General features: G+C 37.5%; 1 protein-coding gene across 1 annotated transcript in view; it reads right to left on the bottom strand.

The window, feature by feature from the left end:
• Positions 1 to 313: 313 nt before the first annotated feature.
• LOC139044127 (centromere-associated protein E-like) overlaps positions 314 to 24,034 on the bottom strand; it is a 34,675-nt gene continuing 10,954 nt past the window's right edge. The window contains exons 4-13 of the mRNA XM_070503680.1: positions 22,181 to 22,399; positions 20,064 to 20,261; positions 18,957 to 19,160; positions 16,870 to 17,088; positions 13,766 to 13,951; positions 7,191 to 7,303; positions 5,487 to 5,584; positions 3,688 to 3,871; positions 1,714 to 2,000; positions 314 to 669 (exon numbers count right to left, since the gene is read on the bottom strand). Coding sequence (XP_070359781.1) covers positions 575 to 669; positions 1,714 to 2,000; positions 3,688 to 3,871; positions 5,487 to 5,584; positions 7,191 to 7,303; positions 13,766 to 13,951; positions 16,870 to 17,088; positions 18,957 to 19,160; positions 20,064 to 20,261; positions 22,181 to 22,399 — 1,803 coding nt within the window. The 3' untranslated portion in view covers positions 314 to 574. The remainder of the gene's footprint in view (positions 670 to 1,713; positions 2,001 to 3,687; positions 3,872 to 5,486; positions 5,585 to 7,190; positions 7,304 to 13,765; positions 13,952 to 16,869; positions 17,089 to 18,956; positions 19,161 to 20,063; positions 20,262 to 22,180; positions 22,400 to 24,034) is intronic.

Genomic DNA, 24,034 nt, shown 5'->3' with positions numbered 1-24,034 from the left:
GTACTATCAGATACTCTCTAAAACCACAGTTCTTAACCTCTTATAGAGTAACAGACCTCTCAGAGAGTATGTTATAAGAAAGTAGGGACCCTAGTATCCTAGAAAACTGAATCCACACACAAAAGATAAAATTTCAGAGGTTTTACAGATTGTGTGAAGCCCATCCATAGATGCTTTATGTGTTGCGGGGAGCCCAGGTTTAGGAATTTTGTTAATTAAATGATGCTTTAATTTATGTATTATCTAAGTCACATGTGGATTACGAGATTAATGAAAATGTATACATTTTATGTATACACGGAAAGACTGGAAATTTCCTTCAATAACTTTATTCTTCACAAAATATATAAATAAATAAAACAATTCAACTTCTAAAGTATTACCACATTCAGGAAGAAGGCAGTCTATCACCATTCTAAATGACTGGAATGCCTCAATTTCTAATGGCAAAGTGCAAACTGAATTGAAATTAAGTTGGACTGTGACATCATTGCCAGGGATAGAAAAATAAAGTAACAAATACAGTCATTTCTAAATAAGGAACACTAGGCCCCTAGAAAAGTGACAGCAGAGTTTACTGAATCTTGCACTCGGGCACAGCTTGTCCTGAGGAGGCGTGCCAAGGGCCTGGCTGAGGATCCACACTCTCTGCTCCAGCAGTTTGTTCTTCTGAGAAAAAAATAGAAAGCAAAAGTCATCTTATTAAAAAACACGTTTGGTTGCAACACAACATACAGCTTATATACAGTTTACCTTACAGCTGAGGTAATGTTTTCAAATTGATAACCCATTATGTTCTCCTGCTGTTCTTTAACATCTTTCAACGGCTTCCTCTAGCATGCTCCCAGGATGAAGTAAAAATTCCTCTCCACAACCCACAAAGTCCTGCGCATCTGGCTCTTCTCTCTCTGGCTTCACCGACTTCACCCAGAGGAACCTGTGTGCACTGCGCTCTGGCCACACGTGGTTTTCCAACCCTTCCCCTGGTTACGGTCTCTCCCAGCTGGGCCGACCCTGTTCCCTCTGCCTGAATCGCCTTCCCCTCCCCTCTTTGTTAAGCTAACTCACCTTAACCTGTTAGATCTCAGTCCCCTTCTTCAAGGAAGACTTCCTTATGTTCCTAAAACAACCTATTAAAAACTCATAGGCTTTTGAACTCTAGAACTGTACCTTTTTTGACTACTTGATCACCGTCTATACCCACTAGACTGTGAACTCCAGGAAGGCAGGGGCCATATCTGGTTTGGTTATCAATGTACCATCAGGGTGCAATATGTGACACATAGGTGGAGACCAAAAATTTCTGTTCATTGAATGAATATGTAAATGATATAAGTCTATGATCTGGCTTGTGTAAAATGAATATAATGCTACTGGAAATACTGGCCCATTGAATTGATAAGAAGGTCTTTTGCAGTAAAAGTAGTTATGTTTGTAGGATGGTGTCTCTCTGTGTCCTCGAGAGCTGCTTGTCTATCTGAGGGAAAAGTTGAAGGTTCAGGAGGCAGAATAAGACTTCCCTCGGGGTAAAAAGTGATTTCACTTCAGTGCTGTGCTTTGGAGAAACTTCTCACAGAGACAGCAAATGACATCTCTGCAGTGCAGCTTCTCCATGACATCTTCTCTTGTCTAAACTTGCCCTTTGGGGCCACAGGTGACAAATGAGTTCCAACCGTTATCCCCGATCCCCAAGTAACCAGTATATTTACCCACCTGGGCGGAGGCCTAGACTTGAGTTATCAAAATAGCGAACTGGGTGAGGTGCTGGGAAAGACTTTGATCGGCCATCAAAAAACCAAGATTTCGGTGAGTCCTTTGGCACAGGATCTTGTAAATTCCGTTCCTTGCATTGAGAAGGCGTATGCTGTCTCTTTTGAGAAGCTGGTCCGGTCGCTTTAGGAGACTTTGGAGAATTCTCACAAGTCACTTCTTTGTGAGCTTCTCTTTTAAGAGTTCTCTCCTTCCACATTTTGACCTCATTGGAAAGATGATGATTATTGCTTAAATGTGGGGAAAAATAAAAGAGACTGTAAGACTGCTCAATTCCAGAAATATATTCATATTTACATAAAATTTTTTTTCTTAATTGTGGTAAAATATATGTGACATATAATTTACCATTTTATCATATTTACATTTTAATTTCAACCTAATGCTTCCTAAGTTTGGATTATTTCCACAGTTCAGAAAATGAAATGAGGTCAATATAAATTGAAAAATTGTACTAAATCTCCGTGATCACAGAATCTTGAAAAGTATGATATTAGGTTTCAAATGAATCAGTGATGTCGTCCAGCATGGTTTATCTACTGATGCTCTGTGGCAATAATTTGATAAGTTAGTCTTCTGGATGGATGAATCTTTAATGTACCTTTGTTATTTTAAAAGATATATTACACTGTGCTTTTCTGGATTACTTATAGTGTTGCTTCCCACAGGAAATGCTGCCTGCATTTATTCACTCCTTCAGAGAAGCCTGGGAAGCAATCCTAGGCCCTGCTCTCCTTTCTTTGATCAGTCAGCCAAGTGTTGTGATACAACCTCACACTTTTGGGTTCCCCCCCATTCTGCTCTAGCAGCTAGAGACGCCGTATGAGCTCATTAGGCCCCAGCTTAAAATCCTCCAGTGGTGGTAATCCTCCCGTTACATTTAGGAGACCACCCCAGCTGCCTCAGAATGACCTGCAATGTGTAATCTGGACCAGTGGCCTCTGGCATCGCATCTTGCACTTACTCTGCCTCATTCTGTATGCTCTGGCCACACTGCATGTCTTTCTGTTCCACTTTCCTCTTTGACTCAAAGCCTGTGCACATGCTGTTCCCTCAGCCTAGAAGGCTTAGCCATCTCTCCTGTCATCAAGCCTAACTGCTACTCATTTTCAGATCTACTCTTACATATTAGTTTCTTGATCACCGCCCCTCCCCACATCTAGATAAGGTCTGATCCCTCTGTTGGACCCTTTCATAATGTCCTGTTTGCTTTTTTTGTTGTTTAATAGCCTCACACAGAACAGTAGCTATTTGCATATTTATTTAATGCCTATTTTTCTTCTATTGCATCATTAGTAAAGATTAGCACAAGATTCTAATCTTTGGTAGAAGCCAATTAATTAAATTTTTTACAACTGTTTATAAAGGTTAATGGGCTACAATAATGGACCTCAGGGATTCTCCTTTGAGTAAAGCCTCACTGACTTGGGCATATTTGTGGCATATTTAAGCTCCCCTCAAAGATCTTGGTTTACTTTTTGGTTCTTGGCTTAGTTAAAAACAGGCTTAGCTAAAATCAGTTGATGGGCCAGCCCTGTGGCCTAGTGGTTAAGTTCCGGGCACTCCACTTTGGCAGCCTGGGTTTGGTTCTCGAGTGTGGACCCACATCACTCTGTTAGTGGCCATGCTGTGCTGGCAGCCCACATACTAAAAATAGAGGAAGATTGGCATGTTAGCTCAGGGGAATCTTCCTCAGGAAAAAAAAAAGGTCAGTTGATGGATAGCAAACCTCTGGAATGGTGCTACCATATTCTCATTCCTTTTAAAAAAGACACATTACATGAGCTCTAAAAATTACTTCCCCTATATGTGTGAGGGGTTGCCCACTGCAAAAAATATATATGCATGTGTAGGCATCATCCTCTCCCACACGTACCACCATAAGCATAATTCCTGTATCAGGTAAGCAGATCTTACCTTAACAGTTCATTCCATTGCTTTGTTAACTGTTCATTTTGCTGCTTTAACTTAGAAATTTCCTTTTCTAGCCGTATATATTCACTTTTCAAAATAAGAGCTCTTGTGCTTTGTACAATGCCGCTGCCACCCCCACAGGTTAAGGGTTTCCTTGAAGGCTGAGAATCAGTATGTTCTGATATCACTGTGGGAGGCAAACACACAGGCAGGTGGTAATTTTAATTATCTCCAAAGTTCACAATAAAGGAAACATTAGTAAGTTCAATAAATCACTATAAAAAACAAAGCATCTCAGCACCATCTCCCTGAACGTCATCCTTGACTTCCTCCTCTTCCCTCACCTCCTATGCCAATTCCATCATGGATTCTAAGTATCTGTGGAACCCCTGCTTCTCTCCACCCACTACCTCCACCACCACCACCTGCTAGGATCACTCACGGTGACGGCAGCAGTCGGAGCTGCCCTTCACTGTCTACTCTCGACGCCAGTGGGGTCCCCTGGAGGGCTGCTTCCACCACACAGCGTGTGTGGGGTCCACCCCAAGGCAGTCAATGTGCTCCCAATACTCAACACGTATTTGTTAACTAAATAAACCTTAGACTGCTATTAAAGAATATACTATTCAGTATTTTACACCATATGTGTACAAGTAATGTAAAGAACTGTTTTGTAAATTTTAGGTAAAATTGCATAAAAGTGTGAGGTGCTTAGAAAGTGGAATGATCCACTGGGTCACTGACTGTTTACAAGGGAGGGGCAAGATGAGTGTGGGGAAGACACTCAATGTCCATTTCCTTTTCAATTATTCTGAATTCAGGTATAACACGTACCTGAAAGTCACAAATTAGAAGGAATCATCCTGACCCTTCTCTAACAACAAAAGTTCTATTTTTACCCCTTGAAGTTTTCCAGGTAGGAGCTGCAATTATCCTGCAATGGACACTAGGGCAGTTCAAACTAAACAAGCACCAGACAATGCATGGACAATAATACACACAAACATCATCTTGCATTTGCCTGACATTTAGAATTTTCAGTGTGCTTTCACACACAACTTTTAGCCTGATCCTTACAAGTCTATATCCAATCTAGAAGGTCAGGCGTTCTCCTCATGATTTCACAGGCTGTTAAGTGAGGGCAGTCAGCTTAGAGAACTGTTCGTGACGTTATTTCGATGCTGGACCCACTACACAAAGCTGCCCCAAGTACTGTTCAGCATTCTCTCTTTTCAAATGAAACATAAGAGACAGAAATATGGGAAAAGATACAGTTTGAGGAATGTATATGCAGAAATTTGATGATTAGATTTGAAAACTGTATCTAAGATAAGTTTCAAAGAGTTTGCCAGTAAGCATCAAGTCTGTATTTTCAGTACCAACAACAAGTAGGATAATATTTACTGTATACTGACTATGTTTTTACAGTGCACATGGTTAAAATCTATTAAGATATGCTTGTGTTTTATTGGGAAGGGTACGTCTACCTTGACAGGTAAGTCATTCTTGTATACTACTGAAGGTATCTTCACTGATATGTAAAGATCTGATAGCGCACAGGTTACATTCATAGTTTTTAAGAATCTATAATGGATAAATAGTTGAGATTACAGGAAACTTAAGGAGGTATCACAGGATAAATATGATCTCAATGAATTCATTTTAAAAATAGTTCTTTATAAATTAGTGATTAACAGGTTTATTCTTGACTGTCATATATATAGTAGCAGTCTTCAAAATGTGTAAGTATACTGAGAAGTAAGACGGAAAAAGATCTGGAAATATCAGCATTTTCTACTTACTTGAAGTATCTTGGGCCTGCTGATTTCGTCTAAGATTTTCTCTCAATAGCCTTATAACTTCTTTTTGATGTTCTACAGTGGCTTTTGTACAAGTAATTCTATTAAGAATAACAACAGAAATATGTAAAAGGCCAGCAACTAATTTTTAATGGAAGAATAAACAGAACTGCTGTCAAGAATTTTCTGATAAGATACATCACATTGATATGATATGCATAAGCAGCAGTAGGTAAGCCCTCACGATACCCCCTGGTATCATGCACTTTATAGCCATAAATAACACCATCAAATTGGAAGTGTTCTGTTTGGCTGCAGGGGCAATTTTTTTTTAACATTGAGAAACCAATTCTTTTAAAATTTCTGAAAGCCCAATAGGTATCATTAACTGGATATTGAGCAAAATTACATTCAGGGGCACCATAAAACAAATAATTGGGTTGTTATCATGAGGTCCTAGAAACCTCTTGAAGGTACAACAATTACCAAAGCGTAAAACCAAAAGCACCTTCTGTATACACTGTAAGGAAAGCACACTCGACTGCAGCTCTGATCTGAGGTGACACAGTCAGAGGTCACAGTCTGCTCATTGCACCCAGGAGAAAAAGACATTCTGTTAATTATTTGCTTGAGTGTTAATTGGCAATGCTAAATTATGAGACTTTCTGCCTTTCTTAGAGACTGAAAGTATCTGCTGATTCTATTCTATATAAAATTGCTTTGCATTTATTTAAAAAAATTTTTTTCTTTTGAGGAAGATTAGCTAGCCCTGAGCTAACATCTGCCACCAATCCTCTTTTTGCTGAGGAGGACTGGCCCTGAGCTAACATCGGTGCCCATCTTCCTCTACTTTATATGTGGGATGCCTACCACAGCATGGCTTGACAGGTGATGTGTAGGTCCACACCTAGGATGGTGAACCCTGGGCCACTGAAGCGGAATGTGCAAACTTAACCACCGTGCCACTGGGCTGGCCACTAAAATTGCCTTTTTAATGATGCTCCACTAAAACCAACAGTCCTATCAATAGAAGGCTGGTTAGAATGCATGAAGATTCAGAGTGCGACTTTTTGGGCAAAATTAGATATCATCATTAAACATTTATTAAACATTTACAGGAAGAATAAAAAGTGTGAGGAGTCAGAGGTGACATATTAATAAGTGGCAACATTATATTTCTAATTCAGTTTCCTTGACTCTCTGTTTAATGTTCTTTTCATTATGCTATACCACAAAGAACTTTAGGCATGCTATTGTATATGGTACTATACATAAATAAATCAATAAAAAGGGAATATGCTCTTGGGCACTAAGTACTACAATTTAAAAGGAAATAAAACCTTACACAAAAATACAATAGGAAGAACAAATGAAATTAAGAGAACCAACAGAAACCTTAGACAAACTGCTAAAAACACACACACGTTCTTAATATTCACTTTCAAACAAAAAAGGCCATTTTTAAGCTGTTCCTATATGATTGAACAAGAAGTATCCAAAGACATAGTATGTCAGTAATTGATCAGAATTGTGCTTGTTTTCAAAACCTTTGCATACATAATGAGAATTTAATAACTTTAAAATCTGTAGATGTTTGTATTTATTTTATAAAAAGCAATAACAATATCTTAATATATTTTAGATTTATACAGTTTAGAAAGGAAATTTAAGCTACTAAAGTCATATTCAATTAAGACAAAGACATACTCCTTTTCAAACTCCTTGGCATTTCTCATCTTCTCTAGGTCTATTTTCACCAGCTTTGTTTTGAGCTCTTCAATTTCTTCTTTATAGGGCTTAGCTCCTAAAGCAACTTTGTCCTAAAGGTTTTAGAGAAAAGAGAAATAAAGTAATTTTAGAGCAGTTTCAAAGACTTGTTAACTACCTAATATAGTAGGAACATTTTAAAACAGCAAACTCCAAACATATGAAAAGGAGGAAAGGCACAAATTTTAACCCTAAAATGAGTAACAAATAGATATTTGATGTGAAGTACATGTGAAGCTATTGGAAGCTAATGTGTAATTAGAAAACCTATGACTTCTATTTCTTAAAACAAATATTTTTCCCAATTAAAAAACAATATACTTAAACAAAATGAAACAGAAAGGTTGAAACGAATGAAATGGGTAGATAAAGGTAAATCAGGAAAATAAGACAAGAGATGAACAGTAATATAAATATCAAAGTAGAACTGAATTCAAGGCACAAAATATTATATAACATTATTGGGGATATTCTGTACTCAAGGTTGGTTCAATCTAGCCATACATCTACTTCGACTCAGAAAAAAATCAGTCATATATACATACAAACATATACAAAAATCTTTTTTAATAAATAGGTTTAACTTTTTAGAGCAATTTTAGGTTTATAGACAAATTGAGCAGAGTACATAGAGTCCCGGTAATACCCGTGTCCTCCCCTAGTTTCTCCTATTATTAACATCTTAGTGTGGTATGATTGTTACAAATGATGAGCCAATATCGATACATTATTAACTGACGTTCACAGTTTACATTAGAGTCTATTGTTTGCATTGTATAGTCCATGGGTTTTGACAAATGTATGACACGTGTTCATCATCACTGTATCATGCAGAATAGTTTCACTGCCCTAAAAATCTCCTGTGCTCCACTTATCCATCCCTCCACCCTCCCCCAGAACCCTTAGTAATCATTGATCTTTTCCTGTTCGCCTAGTTTTGCCTCTTCCAGAATGTCATACAGTATGCAGTGTTTTTAGATGGGCTTTTTAAAATTAGCAATGTGCATTTAAGGTTCCTCCATGTCTTTTGTGGCTTGATGGCTCATTTCTTATTATTGCTGAATAAATCATTCATTTCTTTTATTGCTGTTACCACAGCCATACTATGGATTACTATTATATATTGAATACAAAAATAAACCCATCTAAATAGGGACCCAGAGAGCTCTTCATTCCTCTAGGCGTTACCCCTAGTGCCTATAAAAACATTTGCACACACACGTAGTTAGCAAAGACTAAAAAGATGCAAGCTTCCAAAGCTGAGATGCTCAGCTTAAGAGGGTTGCTGACTAGGTCAGATAAGCCCATTCTGGGAGGAGCCCAGTATTTGCTCAGTCATGGCACCAGTAAAATACCCTGGCTTTCTGGACCAGATGCTGATATCAGGGACTCCTTGAGCATATGACTGGCTGGAGTGGTGTCAGTTTTGTAAGAAACTGCCAAACTCTCTTCTAAAGTGGCTACTGTACCACTTGCATTCCCACCAGCAGTGAGCAAGAGCTCCTGGCCCCACTCCTTGCCAGCATTTAGTGTAGTCAGTGTTCCGGATTTTGGCCATTATATTTTGAGATACAGTGGATGTACAGTGGTATCTCATTGTTTTTTAATTTGCAATTTTCTAATGACATATGATGTGGAGCATCTTTTCATATGCTTATTTGCCATGTGTGTATCTTCTCTGGTGAAGTGTCTGTTCAGATCCATTGCCTATTTTTAAATCAGGCTGTTTGCTTTCTAATTATTGAGTTTTAAGAGTTCTTTGTATATTTTGGATAACAGTTCTTGAAAGATATGTGTTTTGCAAAGATTTTCTTCCAGTCTGTGGCTTGTCTTTCATAGGGCAAACATTTTTAATTTAAATGAAGTCCAGTTTATCAATTTTTTTCCTTCATAGATTATGCTTTTGGTGTTGTATGTAAAAAAATGTCAATGCCAAACCCAAGGTCACCTCGATTTTCTCCTACGTTATCTTCTAGGCATTTTCTAGTTTTGTGTTTTAGATTTAGGTTACAATCAATTGAGTTAATTTTTGTGAAAGGTGTCCAGTTGTTCAGCACCGCTAGTTGATAAGACTATCCTTTTCCATTGAATTGCCTTTGCTCTTTTGTCAAAGATGAACTGACTATATTTGTGTGTATATATTTCTGGGCTCTCTATTTTGTTCCATTGATCTATTCGTATACATTTTGATTTAAAAGTTCAAAGAACTCTAAAAATATTTATTCATTTATGACACCTAAAAGAAAATTTCAATATATTCTAAAAATGGAGAAATTGCAGTAATTTTTTTGCCACAATATAATGAAATAAATTAGTCATATATAACAGTTTTAAAACAATTCTTGAGTAAAAGAAATTGAAATTGGAAATACTCTCTTAGAAATGAAAGACAGTGAGAATTCCTTATTTCAAACACACGACGTGTGCCCAAGCTGCACTCAGAAGCGCTGACAGCCTTAAACATCCTCTAGCCGCCTGAGGAGTCTGAGCGCCTGTGTTCTCAGTGAACAGCACCTGCTCATCCTATTTTAGATGGAGTCTGCTGAGAAACTTTCTTTGCTCTACCAGAAAAAGAATTCCTTTGAGATTCTGATTTGAATTACATTAACTTTAGAAATTAATTTGGGAAAAACTGATGGTTGTACAGTATTTAGGTTACAACCTAGGAAATGGCATATTTCTTATTTTAAACCACATGCTCTCCTATATTTCCTTTTAGAGTTTTGTTGTTCTTTTCATATATGTTGCCTCATTTTTTGTTAAGGTTAGTCACTTGAGCATTTTATATTTTGTGCCAGTTATAAATAAGATCTTTTTTTCCCACTGTGCAGGATGTCCCTAAAGTACTAGCACAGTTTGAATTTTTAACAAATTTACTGCTACTTGATATAAATAATTTGTAAAGATACAACAGAGGAAATGTATCAAGATTTAAACAAAACTGTTAATGAGTCATTTGTTCAAATTACTTTCTTCTATATTCACTTAATAAACCCTACATTATATTGGACAGCTATATCCAGGTGAATTAAAATAGTGGTGAATAGGTTAAAAGTTAATATCTTTGCATTTTACTATGCCAAATCTCGAGTTAAATATACTGTTGCATTTTATAGAATATTTATATAAAATACAGAAACAGATTCTTAAAAATTCAAACTGTATAAAGATTTTATGGATACCCTATACTTTGCTTTCTTTCCTCATGGATGCTGTACAATGGCATACTCTATTATATTATCTAAATGGTTACTTTTAGTATGCAGGAAAGATATTCCTCTCTCCATAGACACCTGTACCAATCTATACTGAGTGTGGAGAAATTTGTCGCTTACTCCCTCTTTCTTGAAACACTAGCTTCACTTATATGAAGAAACTGGAACCACTCTGTTGCCCAGACCCCCTTTTCTTTTTCACTCACTGGCTGCTCCATCTCAGTATCATTTGGTTACTCCACATCTCCTCTCCATTATGCTTATGCCCTCGTCCAGTCTCATGATTTTTATACGCTGATGATTCCCCAAACTTAAACCTCTCGCCTATATCTTGCTCAGACTCAGATATTCAATTGCCTAAGTCATATCTCAACTTGGGTGTCCCCAGTGGGCATTTCCAATTCAGCATGTCCAAAACTGAACTTTCCTGGTTTCAAACTTCCTCTTCTGGCAGTCTTTCCCATTTCCGTATGTAGCAACTCTATCTTCTTGGCTGCTCAGGCCAAAAACTTTGGAATCATCTCTGACTCCAAGAAATACGAGAGGTACGTGTTTGGCTTTCTCTTTGATAAATTGAATCTAAATATTTTGCAAAAAAAAAGAAATATGAGAGGAAGAGACATGTGCCACTTCTGGGCCAGAGCCTTTATGAGTACAGATTTTAAGACAATTTTTAGCTTCTCCATCTTGTCCCTTTTCTGTGAGCCTGAGCACGGACAGCTTACAACTGGGCTTTAACCATGCAGATGAAAACAGCACCAAGGAAGTGCTGGAGAAACAAGATGGGAGAAACGGGGGCCTCTGAATGACCATGTGGAAAGGAGCCACTTGCCAAGCTGGAACCCACACTTTTACGTGTGAAATAAGCTTCTGTTTTGTTTGAGCCATTGCATTTTGTGGTTCCCTTTGTTGTAGGAGCTGGCACGTCACTAACAAACACGCCTTCCTGGATTCTATTTTCAAAGGGCAGCCTTTAAAAATTTAAGTCAGACTATATCATTTTGCCAAAATCCTCTGATGACTTCCCATCTCATCCAGAATAAAACCCAAAGTGCTTACAAATAGCTTTCAAGATGCTTTATGATTTGGCTCTCTGCTACTTCTCACCTATTTCCCCTTCTATCCTTGCCCACGCTGCTCAGGAGACGCTGGCTTTCTTGCTGTTTCCTTGAATACATCTCAACTACTTCTGTGTTGCGGCCTTCGCATTTGCTACTTCTTTTGCCTAGAAGGCCCTTCCCTACCAGACAGCTCACACCATCACTTCGTCATCTTAATTGTGCGGCTCTCCTCAACTCCCCTTACAAAATCACACTCCTACTCACACCCACTCTCACCCTGCACCTATATACCTCTGTCTGGCTTAATATTTTTCCATTGCACTTCTCACCGTTTAACAAACATATATACTTGTTTATTTTCTGACTTCATGAAGCAGAATGTAAGCCTCTTCAAGGAGGCTTTATTTTTTTTCCATTGCAGTACACATGGCATCTAGAACAATGACCAACACATAGTAGGTATTCAACAAATACTTGTTGAATGAATAAAAATGTGATCATTTAGTTATTTGAAGTATTAAAAAATTACTCTCAAAGATTTTAAAGCTTTACAGTTGATTTTCTTGGTTTTTAGCTATACTAACAATTTCTAAAAACAAAATTAAGATTATTTTCTCTTGCCTCTCTGTTTCATGTCTCATTGAAAGAACCAGAATTTTTAGAACAATGTTAAATAATGAAAAGAGTAGGCATTCTTGGCTTGTTTCTAATTTTTGAATGAAGAGAAGAGACACTGGAGCAGGAACAGTGAACAAAATGCCTATTAGGATCCGACCCAAGTAGCAGAAGAGTGAGAAGTAGCTGTGGCTCAGACGAGGAAGGAAGGCTGTGATGAAGGAGGGTGCGACTTGTGTAACGGCATTCAAGCTCAAAAACATTTCAACTCTGCTCTTTCTAGAGAAAACAGGTTAGATTAAGCCCATAGGCTACCAGGTGGGACTCAATAACAGGGGATTAAGTAGAAAAAAATATAATTTTAAAATGTACTTATCTAACAGAGTATTAAATATTTAGATAAGAAGCATATTTTTTTGAAAAATAAAAAGAAAGTCTCAACAAGAAAAAACCAACAACTCAATTAAAAAGTGGGCAAAAGATCTGAACAGAGATTTCTGCAAAGAAGATATATGGGTGGCCAACAGGCTCATGAAAAGATGTTCAACATCATTAGCTATCAGGGAAATGCAAATCAAAACTACAAGGAGATATCACCTCACTCTGGTCAGAATGGCTATAATTAACAAGACAGGAAACAAGTGTTGGAGAGGATGTGGAAAGAAAGGAACCCTCAAACATTGCTGGTGGGAGTGCAAAGTGGTGAAGCCACTATGGAAAACAGTATGGAGACGCCTCAGAAAATTAAGAATAGATCTACCATATGATCCAGCTATCCCATTGCTGGGTATTTATCCAAAGAACTTGAAAACACAAAGGCATAAAAGATATATGCACCCCTATGTTCATCACATCATTATTCACAATAGCCAAGGCTTGTAAACAACCTAGGTGCCCATCAAGGGACGAATGGAAGATGTGGTATATATACACAATGGAATACTACTCAGCCATAAGAAATGATGAAATCTGGCCATTTGTGACAACATAGATGGACCTTGAGGGTATTATGCTAAGTGAAATAAGTCAGAGGGAGAAAGTCAAATACCATATGATCTCACTCATAAGTAGAAGATAAAAATGACAAACAAACACAGAGCAAGAGAGACTGGATTGGTGGTTACCAGAAGGGAAGGGAGGAGGGGGAAGGGCAAAAGGGGTGATTAGACACACGTGTGGTGATGGATAATTGGTCTTTGTGGGGTGAACATGATGTAATCTACACAGAATTCGAAATATATTATGATGTACACCTGAAAGTTATATAATGTTATAATCCAATGTTACTGCAATAATGAAAAATTTAAAAAAAACATATTTATGAAAAAATGTTGCAATATACTACTAGAGATATACAAACATACATCCTCTACATTTTTGGCATTCAGAAATTAAAGTGAAAATAAAAAATTTCCTTACTTTGAAAAGGAAAAAAATTAAAAAAAATTAAAAAAATAAGATATATTTTAAACTGTCAAGAATATTTATGTTTTTTAAAAATAATTTTTACAGGAAGATAAAACAATCATTATTTGGCATGAAAATAAACGTATGCATTTATTTATATTTATTATGCATAATTTATAAAATTATGCCTTTATTTATAAAATGAGTTTTAAGTTACCTGAAGTACTTGGATCATTTCTTTTGTTTTTTCAAGGCATTTATTTGATTCATTAACTTGTGATTGAAGTTTTGCTATTATATCATTAGTCATCTCAAGCTCTTTCTGCATCTTTATAATCTTGTCTTCCTTTTGCATGGCAGTTTCTTTAGCTTCACGTAGTGAAGTTTCCAGCTCTTGAATCTTCTATTAAAAAAAACACACATATATAAGGTGTGCCTTGAAGACAGAATCACAGTTTATATGAAACAAAGATCATATATAGGTATTAATCTTTCAGATTGCATCAACATAGGATAGATGGAGACTCCAAATGTCACTCAATTTATACATGTATTATTTTTTTCATTTAGAAGCTGATCATTTAGGACTAAAAGAGGCCCAGATTTTATATAAGGTTAGTACTTATTTTATTTACTAGTTAGCATGGTGCTAAGCATATTAAATAGGCACTTACATTTTAAATTAACACTACTTACAGAAAGTATATTTGTTAATTGACACTTTAGAGGAATACATGTAACATATCTTTCCCTTTATTTTTATTACCTAGTTTTTATGCTGAAAAATACAAGTATGTGGAAAAATCCAAAGGCATATAATTAAGTTCCCCCATCTCAGAACCCCCACTGACTCTAAAGCGATGACTACTAAACTCTTTCAAGTGTATCCTTCTAGAAATTTTCTATATGTATCTACGCATGTGAATATACAGTTTACAAAAACAGTAAGTCACACACACAATAGTGTGTAAGAAGAAAGTTCACACAGAATAGCGTGAAAGAAGAAAGAGCCAAAGCAGGACTGCATTCGAACATGAAGAAGACAGATATGACTACAGAAGAACTATACAACTTTAATGTAGACCATGAAGACACTGAAATTGTTAAAGGTTTTGTTTCCCTTGGTTCAGTCATCAGTTTAAATGGAGACCGCAGCCAAGAAATCAAGAGAAGACTGTGACTCAGAAGGGCAGCGATGGAAGAATCAGGAAAGATCATCAACAGTAAGGGAGTATCATTAGAGACCAAGGCCAAGATTATCGACACCCTCGCATTCCCAATTACTATGTGTGGGTGCGAAAGCTGGACAGTGAAGAAGGCTGACAGGAAAAAATGGACTCATTTGAGATATGGTGTTGGAGGAGAGCTCTACCGATACCCTGGACTGCCAGAAAAATGAACAAGTGGGTCCAAGAGCAAATTAAGCCTGACCTATCTCTGGAGGCAAAAATTGTAAAACTGAGACTATCCTACCTTGGGGACATGATGAAAAGTAAAAGGCAGCAGGAAAAGAGGAAGACGAAATACGAGATGGCGTAATTCCAGAAAGGAAGCCATAGGCGTGAGTCTACAGGAGCTGAGTAGGGCTCTTGAGGACAGGATATTGGACATCACTCATTCATAGAGTTGCCAGGAATCAGAGCTGACTCTACAGCACATAACAACAATAAATATATACTTCTGGTTTTTTGTGGGTTTTTATTGCTGAGGAAGATGAGCCCTGAGCTAACTTCCTCTTTTTTTGCTTGAGGAAGATTAGCCCTGAGCTAATATCTATGTCAATCTTCCTCCATTTTATATGTGGATTGCTGCCACATCATGGCTGCCAATGAGTGGTGTAGGTCCGTGCCTGGGATCTGAACCATGAACTGGGCCGCCGAAGTAGAGCATGCAAACTTAACCACTATGCCATGGGGCTGGCCTCCTGCTTTTTAAAAAATTAAAAATTTTATTTTCACTTGATAATATATTTTCCAGATCTTTTCATTATCAACACATAGATCTCTCGCATTTTTGTTTTCATGGGTAAATATATCCTATTTCATGGAGGTACTATAAACTAGTTAACCTGTCACCTACTAATGAACATTTAGGTTATTTCCAGTTTTTTATAAGTACAAAAATATCTTAATTTGTTCATAATATAAGACTGTTCACATATACACACATGCAGGTTTTCCTGGAAAACGTTTCTTTTTGGTCCACCTGGAATTTACTTTTGTTTAATGAATGAGGTAGGAGTCCAGACTTATTCTTCTAAGATGGCTAGTTGGTTGTTCTGATTCAAACATTAAGCAGACTATCTTTCCCCCCTGAGTTGACTGCTCCTACTGTCATGCACTGAATTCTCCTACTTGTTTGGGTGGACTGCCCAACTCTCTGCCTGCCCCACTGCTCTACCTCCACATCACTGACCTGCTCTGTGCTACTCTGATTTGGCCTAATTATCAAACTAATAACATACGATTTATTATCTGATGGGGTATTTCCTGGGGTCATTGAAAATGGGATTTCCTTGTGCTTGTTTATCTTATTGCTTTGGAAGATGGGTTTCATATTTCCACTATTTTTACCTCTACAGCTGACTGAGGTCTGTAGTGATCAGCAAATCAATAAACTCTATATTAGTGATCTTCTAGTTTCCACTAGTAATAATTATTAAACTGGCAGTTGATGTTTTATTATAAATATTTATTTTGGTAAAAATGCTAAGTTGTAATTCACTCGGGTTCCCCACTAAGACGTGTGTGCTAACAAAATAAAACAGCGTGTTTGCTGTACAGATTCCCAAGTAAGGGCAGTTAATACAGTTATTGGATTATTCAAATAATGTACTGATTCTTGGGCACAGGTTAATCTGTATAAGAAATTTATTATACTTTTAGCCTCTTCCATTTTTGTTTTGATCACATTAACCAATATTAAAGACACTGATGATAATTAGAGAAAAGCTAAATTGCTCTTTCCCTCTAAACTAGTTTGGTACTATAGACATAGATTATAATTTAATAGAAAGTCACATGATTTAGAAAACTTATAATGTATGGTAATAACACCTTAAGTGGTATACATACCTATTAATCAAATTAAGGCATGAGTTACTTCTATTTTATAATTCAAAGGTAAGATCTTATGTAACATGTAGCTTTATAATTAGTTGAGTGAGCGCCCCAATAGAACTATATTTAAAAAACAAGTCCATCATGCATGTTCCCTAATACCTTCAATACTGTGATTTTGCTCTGAAATGTTACATATGATACATCTTTAACTCTACAATGAAGCTGCAAATTGAAAAACATCTTATAAGAAATCTCATACCTCTGTGGTTAGTTGTGTAGCTCTTGATGTGACATGAAGATTCTTATCGCCTTGTGTAGTAGGATTAACAAGGGCACCAGATGTTCGAGAGATCTTCAAAGTTTGATAGTTTTTCAACAGTTTTTCATTTTTCTCTTTCACTGATTTCAGGTCATGTTCCCATTCTTTGGTGATGGTCACATTTCTTTCCTCAAACTCTGTTGATTCATTTATTATAGCCTATTGAGTAGTAAAGACAACACTATAGCTTCTAAAATGAATTACGTATTAAAAAAACCACTATGGAAAATACTAGAGTTCTAGGACAAGGCATATGTTGAAATTCATTATTCAGAACATTCTAGAATAGTACTTTAAAAGAATGTGAACATTCTTTGTGGCTTGCACCAGTTCCTGACATTTCAGAAGACGCTGGATATTGATTATGAGAATAAAAGAAGAATAAGGACTAGAGAGGATTCATATTGATTTGCAAGATGATAATCTCATTCTATTAGATCAGCACTGACATATGAAGAGGAATCTGAAGAACTGGTCAGGTTAAAATCATTATGTATGTTATGACATATATAATGTCATATATAAACATTAACTGACATCTAATAGCAGAGCATACCCAGTAAACTTAATAACAATCTATTTTCCTCTTTCATTTCAAACCTCAGTGTTTATAAGGAAAAAAATTTACTGACTTTTCGTAATCTGAAAATCTTCTATTTCCGTGCAGGGAGTAACAGCCAATCCATACCCTCGTTACATCAAAGGCTGACTCACTCTGAAATTGCTTCTATCATCTTTTTACTTCCTATTCCTATGGGATGTACTTTTTGCTCTCATCATGAATGCCTTCTTGGCCTTACCTGTATCTTTCTTTGTGGCTTTATGGTAGTTCTGTGAGATGCGGATCCTAAATTAGTTGTGTTCTTGCTGGCACCCTGGACTCTCCTTGGTTCTGGACTACTGACCCCACACCACACCAAGTTATCAATTGCTATGCTCAGATGGTGGAAGAAGCCACATATCCATGCTGATCCACAGAGCAGAAATCTCTACTTTCTAACCACAAGTGAGCCCTCAATATTATGAGAAAAACACTGAATTATATGGAAATTATCTTATCCCAAACACTGGTTTTATGCTTTTCTTCATTGATTGTGGACCATTTTTTTTTATTTTAAAAGCTCATTTACTGTTTTGCTAGCTTGGGGTATTCGACAAATGGGATTCACTATCCACAGGAAAACCTTTTTTAAAAATGTTATCTACATTTCAATGTGATTTAAGTATAGTTTCCAGATGAAATTAAAGTGTCAGGAAAGAACTACCCAAACAAATGAAATATAAAACCAATCTTAGGAGCTATAATATTAATCTAGCTCCCTTTGCTCCAACTGCCTATATAACAAGCAACTTTCTGATTAATGACAATTTTACCAGGTGTATGAGGTAGAGATTACTTCAGAAAGCCGAATGAATCTTCTCATCAGTGGAAAGTAAAACAAATTAATAAAACTGATCTCAAGCAATCTTGGTTCATATGAATCTGTCCACAAGGGCTGGTCACCTTGGGAACAATGATACAAACCACATGTTTGAACCTCACAGTTGAAGGATCAGCACGTATGATAGCAACAGCACCGAGGTGAGAAGCACAAGGCCTCACTAATTAGTGGACTAGAGCTGTCTTTGGCTTGACCACAGGTGCTGCCCACAGCCCTGAAACAGGCTAGCATCTCACCTTGTTTGAGGATACTTGGGGGAAAAGGCTCAGGTCCTACGGAAGCGAGAAAGGACAGAGGAAAATGGCAAGATTTGAGGTTTCACCAGTGGAAATGGATTGTTATACTGCAACATTTTATTATCTTCTTTACAAGTTGATATATTTAATTACCTTAAGGAAGCAAAATGTGTTAGAGGAAGAACACATTTACAGTCACTCTTTTTCAAATAAAAAAATAAAGAAGCATATACAAATAAATGAAAGAAAATATACTTAAAATTAAGTTGCTCTAAGTCTTTTTAAGAATGAGGCAGAAAAATTAAAGCAAACAAAAAAAAAGAATGAGCACAAAAAAAGTACTACTTACAATTATCTTTTTATTATAAAAGATATTGACTTCACAAATCCTATCATTTTCTTTCTGGATGCCATTTTTAAGCTTTTCTATATCAAAATGAGTATTCAACCACTCTTCCAAAAACTGGGTCATTTCTTTCCTATTACTCAGTACTTGTTGAAATTCCATCTTTATGCTGTGGAAGTCACATTCCGAAAAATCTTTGAGAATTTCCTGTGTGAAAAATAAGCATTGAATCTCCTGAATCTTAGGAAAGTTTTTATCTAAATATCAGACAAATATCATAAAAAGGGGAAAATAACCTTACTGAACTTTCACTTCTAATATTTTGAAGTAAACATAATTCTAATTTATCCTCATTATATTAGAAATATAATTCTAATTTAAATAATAAAATTTTGGCAGTATAGGCTATGTAACAGAGGCACATCTACAAATTCTGCCTTTTGGCATTTTTAAAACCTGTTCGAAACAATGAATCTGTGACAGTGTCTGAAGTGCTTCTGGATGCAGCTTTTCTGTGCATACAGCAGGCCTTGCATGCATACTGGGAACTGCAGGGGCCTCACACTGCTGGGTGAGAGCAGGACACTCCATGTGGGGTTGCTACAATACAAATGTCTGTGACTCCCAGTCACAGATCTAGGAAGTTTTAGAAGGCATTTGGAAACTTATTCTGGCCTTCCAAGAAATCCTACTTGCTGATATTAAGTCTACTTTTCTATATCTGTGTAGTTCTGAAAGGAGGCTAGTCTATGACTTGGCACTCTTTACATCTGGCCAGCTGTCATCCTGCAACCTATTTTTTTTCTCCCCAAAGCCCCAGTAGTACATAGTTGTATATCCTAGTTCTAGGTCCTTCTGGTTCTTCTCTGTGGGACACTGCCACAGCATGGCCTGACGAGCAGTGCCAGGTCCACGCCTAGGATCTGAATCAGCGAACCCCAGGCTGCCAAAGCAGAGCACAGGAACCCACTTGCTACGCCACCAGGCTGGCCCCTCTGCAAGCTGTTTTTAATTTCATAAATGAAAATGACTCTAAGCACATGAAGAGGTACCTTTCTATTTGATAAAAAGACTTAAAATCTAATTAAATCCATTTTAAATAAATCATACCTCAATATGTAGATCCATTTTCTGGCTCAACTGGAGGTCCCCTAATTCTCTGGATGGTACATCATCATCTTGTTGAAGATGCTGCATTTTACTTAGCAGTTCATTTTGCTTTTCCACTTCATCAATAAAAACCATTTCAAGTTTACTGATGGATTCATGTTGTTCTTCCTTTATCTTTGTAACATGGCTTAACACATACTTGCAGGAAAACATGAAACAAATTGGGAAATGAAACTTTTATCACGTTTAGAGGAAGTTCTAAACTCTCAAGACTAAGAGGTGGGGCGGCTTGTCTTGTTTGTCTCTATCCTCTGAGGAGTGAGGAAGAAGGGAAGAACCTCTCTCTATTCCCAAGTTTCTACTCTCAGCGTCTTCGGAGAGTGACTTCCAGACCTCTAGTTTCTTATTTCTGACTTCCTTCTGGAGCTACCTCAGGGATGTCCTACAGTTACCTCAGATTCAATATGTTTACAATGTAACATGATGCCTTTCCCTATAAACCCACCTTTTTCTATTGCCTCCTTTTGGTTAATTATATCACGCAGTTTTCCCAGTGAGATTCATTTCAACATCCTCTCCTGCCTATGTCAGCTGGGTGGCCAACGTGAGTGTGCCCTGCCTCAGGACTTACCTGTCAAGTGTGGCTTAAAGGGGACAAGAATTTGAATGCCCTGGTTCTATGGACCTCATGAATAAGTTCTGGATATCTGATTGTTAGGCTTTTGAAGACTATTAGAGCCTGAGGGGCAATCTACCTAGGTAGGGAAGATACCGCTTCCTACTTCCTCAACTTCCACCATTCCTTAACAATTTACAATCTGGCCTCTTTCCTAACCACTCAACTAAAACTGCTCTGACAAAGGTCACCAGTAAGCTCTATTGTCAACAATTGAGGGGATCTCTTCATTCATGTTCTGGCTGTCTGAAGCATCTGCCACTCTTGACCACTTCATCTTTGACACACTCTCCTCCACTGACTTGACCAATGGCACTTTTGCTCAGTTCTCTCTTATCTCTCTGACTTTTCCAACCTCAAACTCATGTGTTGCTCTCTTTTCTGCTACTGCCTCTTGAGAACTGATCTTTTCCAGAGTTCTCTTTTATCTTCACTCTATTATACTTCTGGGTGGCCTCATTCACACCTGTTGTACTATCTATCACCAAATGCTGATGGATCCCACATCTTTATCTGTGGTCCTGATTTTTCTCCTGACAAACCTCAGATTCACAACTAAAAGCCTACTTGGTTTCTCTTCCTGGATGTTCCATTATAGTTATTTCTATCTCAAAACATCTCAAATTAAACACCAGATCTCTCCTCCTGCCTCACCTGCCTTCTCCCTTTCGTTTTTTCTTTCTATCAGTTAATGGCACCACTATCCACAAACCCGGCTAAGCCCAAATCCTGGGGCTCAGTCTGAACTTCCCTCCCCTCCCTCCACTGTCAAGCACATGGACCTACTATTGTAAACTGCCAAATATTTCTTTAACTTCTTTCATCCTTTCCATCCCTATGAATCCTTCCCCCATAGTACTGTCACCCATCACATCTCATCAGGACAATTGTAACTGCCTCTTGTCTCTTCTCTCTGCCACCAGGCTTATCATCCCCTGCAGACTCATTTCTTCTTTGTCTGTAGTGAAGTCTCTACAATGGCAACCCGATCACATTACTGCCACCACTTAAAATAACTGTCCAGTGACCCCTCCTCATCTCTAAAATGAACTCTAAGCTTTACTGCTTGAGCCCAGCTTCCAGTCCAGTCTTGTCTTCAACTTGTTCTCCAGGACATTGTCCACTACTGCACTTCTCACCTGTTCAAATGTCTGCCTCACCCACTGGACTAGGAGAGATTTAGCGGTTGCTCATCTCTGTCTCCCCAGCACCCTGACACATTGTTAAGGCCAAAGGCAGAGCTCAGGTTTTGTTGAATGAGCAGGTCCTAGATGCACTGAGGATCCTGCACATGCTATTCTCAGACCCATGCCATCTTTAATTCAGTAGCAAATGTACTAATTAGCAAATACACCAACTCCCAAAGCAGGACTTAAATATACTGGTTTGTAACTGAAATTAATGGCAATATTTACAAAGATATTACTAAAACAGGTGGTACCTTGAGTTTCTTCATGACTCTGTGGAACTCCATGGAACATCTCTGGTTGGCAGTGAGAAGTTTCTGAATCTGTCTGGTTTGTGGATGTGGAAGTGAGAGGTTTGCTTTTACTCTAATTGAAAGCTCTCTTTGGGTTTCAATTTCCCTCTCCAAGTCAAGACAGAGTCCATTTAAGCACTCATAATGACTATCCATCTCTGTGTATCTCTTCAGAAGCTCCTAAAGGCAGTGAGAATTCATTCAATTTAATAATTCATTCTACTTTAACAATAAGTAGTCCTAGCTCTGGAATTGTAACAAAATCTATGCTTTAACACTTTCTATAGGGCAGAAATAAATTGAGACTTTTGTGTATAAAAAACAAAAAGAAAATGTTATTGTCGATTTTGGATTATAGATATAATTATAATCATTGTGGAAATTTAAGAAGTTTAAACTGTAGGGGAGGAAGATATTTCCTCTACACGCTCTAAGTCCTTCTGGCTGGACAGCGAATTAAATTCACATGAGACAGAATAACAGGAGAAAATTAAACAAAGCTTTATAACATGTATACATGGGAGAGACCCAGGAAAACTGAGCAACTCACCAAAATGGCGGAAGCTCTCACCTTAAATATCATCTTCAGCTAAAGACAAAGGAGGATGTTGTGGGTAGGGGGAGTCAGTATGGGAGGTTACCAGACAAGTACAGTAAACAAGAGTAAGGTTATTATGCAGATTTAAGTCCTTGCCTTCCGCATTGATAAGAGTTTCTAGAGGCAAGGTCATCCCCCTTCTTCCTGGTACAGAGAGGGAGACATCTTTACAGATGGAGATTTCCCTTACAAATGGAAATGTCTCTTACAAAGGGTAACTTCTACTTTTCAGAGTTTCTCTCATGTCTGCAGTTTTTGAAAGTAACCAGCCCAAAATAATCTTCATGCCAAAGAGATATATCTTGGGGTGGCCAATTCTAATCCTCTATAAAACAGCTATAACAAAGAAAACCAGAAACAACCATTGTTATCATTTTGATACATTTTCTTTTAGTCTTCTAAACATCCATGATTTGAATGAACATTTACAAAGTTGGAAGAGAAATTTGCATGAATTCAATCTAGTATGTATTGTAGCTCAAGGCTGAATGCTAGCTTCTGTTGACAATAGGTGGTGTGAGTGAGCAGATAAAACTGATGAGGATCAAGGATGCCTCAGGGAGAAAAGCCCAAGGCTTCCTGGCCTACATACCAATCTATATCATCCTCACAGAAGCATGGGACATCCTGACCTCATTCAATCTGATTCTTACCCAAAGTTATAAGACCACCTGATAACCAGACTCCACCTGCACTGATACTTTTTTTACCTAATTTTTCCTTTGTCTTGTAAAGAAGCAACTCACATACTTATGCCTTATAAATTTAGCCCTACCCTCAACCCATGTTTGCAGCTCTTCACTGCCCATAGGTCCTGTCCCCATGCTACTCCATGCTACTTCCTGAATAAAAGAGCACTACTGCCAGACCTTGAGAGTCCAAGAAATGTTTCTTTCGACTCCTCAGCTCACTGAGCCAGCATCAAAATGAGTGACAACAAATCACATGACCTACGTTCTATTATCTGCCTAGAATCTGAGATTTCTCACCTTTTATCAGAGTTAGAGTTCAGGTTCTAGCCCTGTCACTTCCTGACTGGGGAAATCCTTGAGCCATTCTCCCAACTACAAAATGAAGACTACAATAATTTCCACAAAGTTTTCTAGGGAATTAAGTAAAATGTTAGATAATATCTATATATAACCTATAAAATACATATAGACACTATAAATTAAGGAAATAAAATTATATTTGTAGAAATGCTTCTATACCCAAGT

Source organism: Equus asinus, unplaced genomic scaffold (assembly GCF_041296235.1).
Source record: "Equus asinus isolate D_3611 breed Donkey unplaced genomic scaffold, EquAss-T2T_v2 contig_613, whole genome shotgun sequence".
Taxonomy (NCBI): Eukaryota; Metazoa; Chordata; class Mammalia; order Perissodactyla; family Equidae; genus Equus; species Equus asinus.
This window is presented reverse-complemented; position numbering and strand designations above follow the sequence as displayed.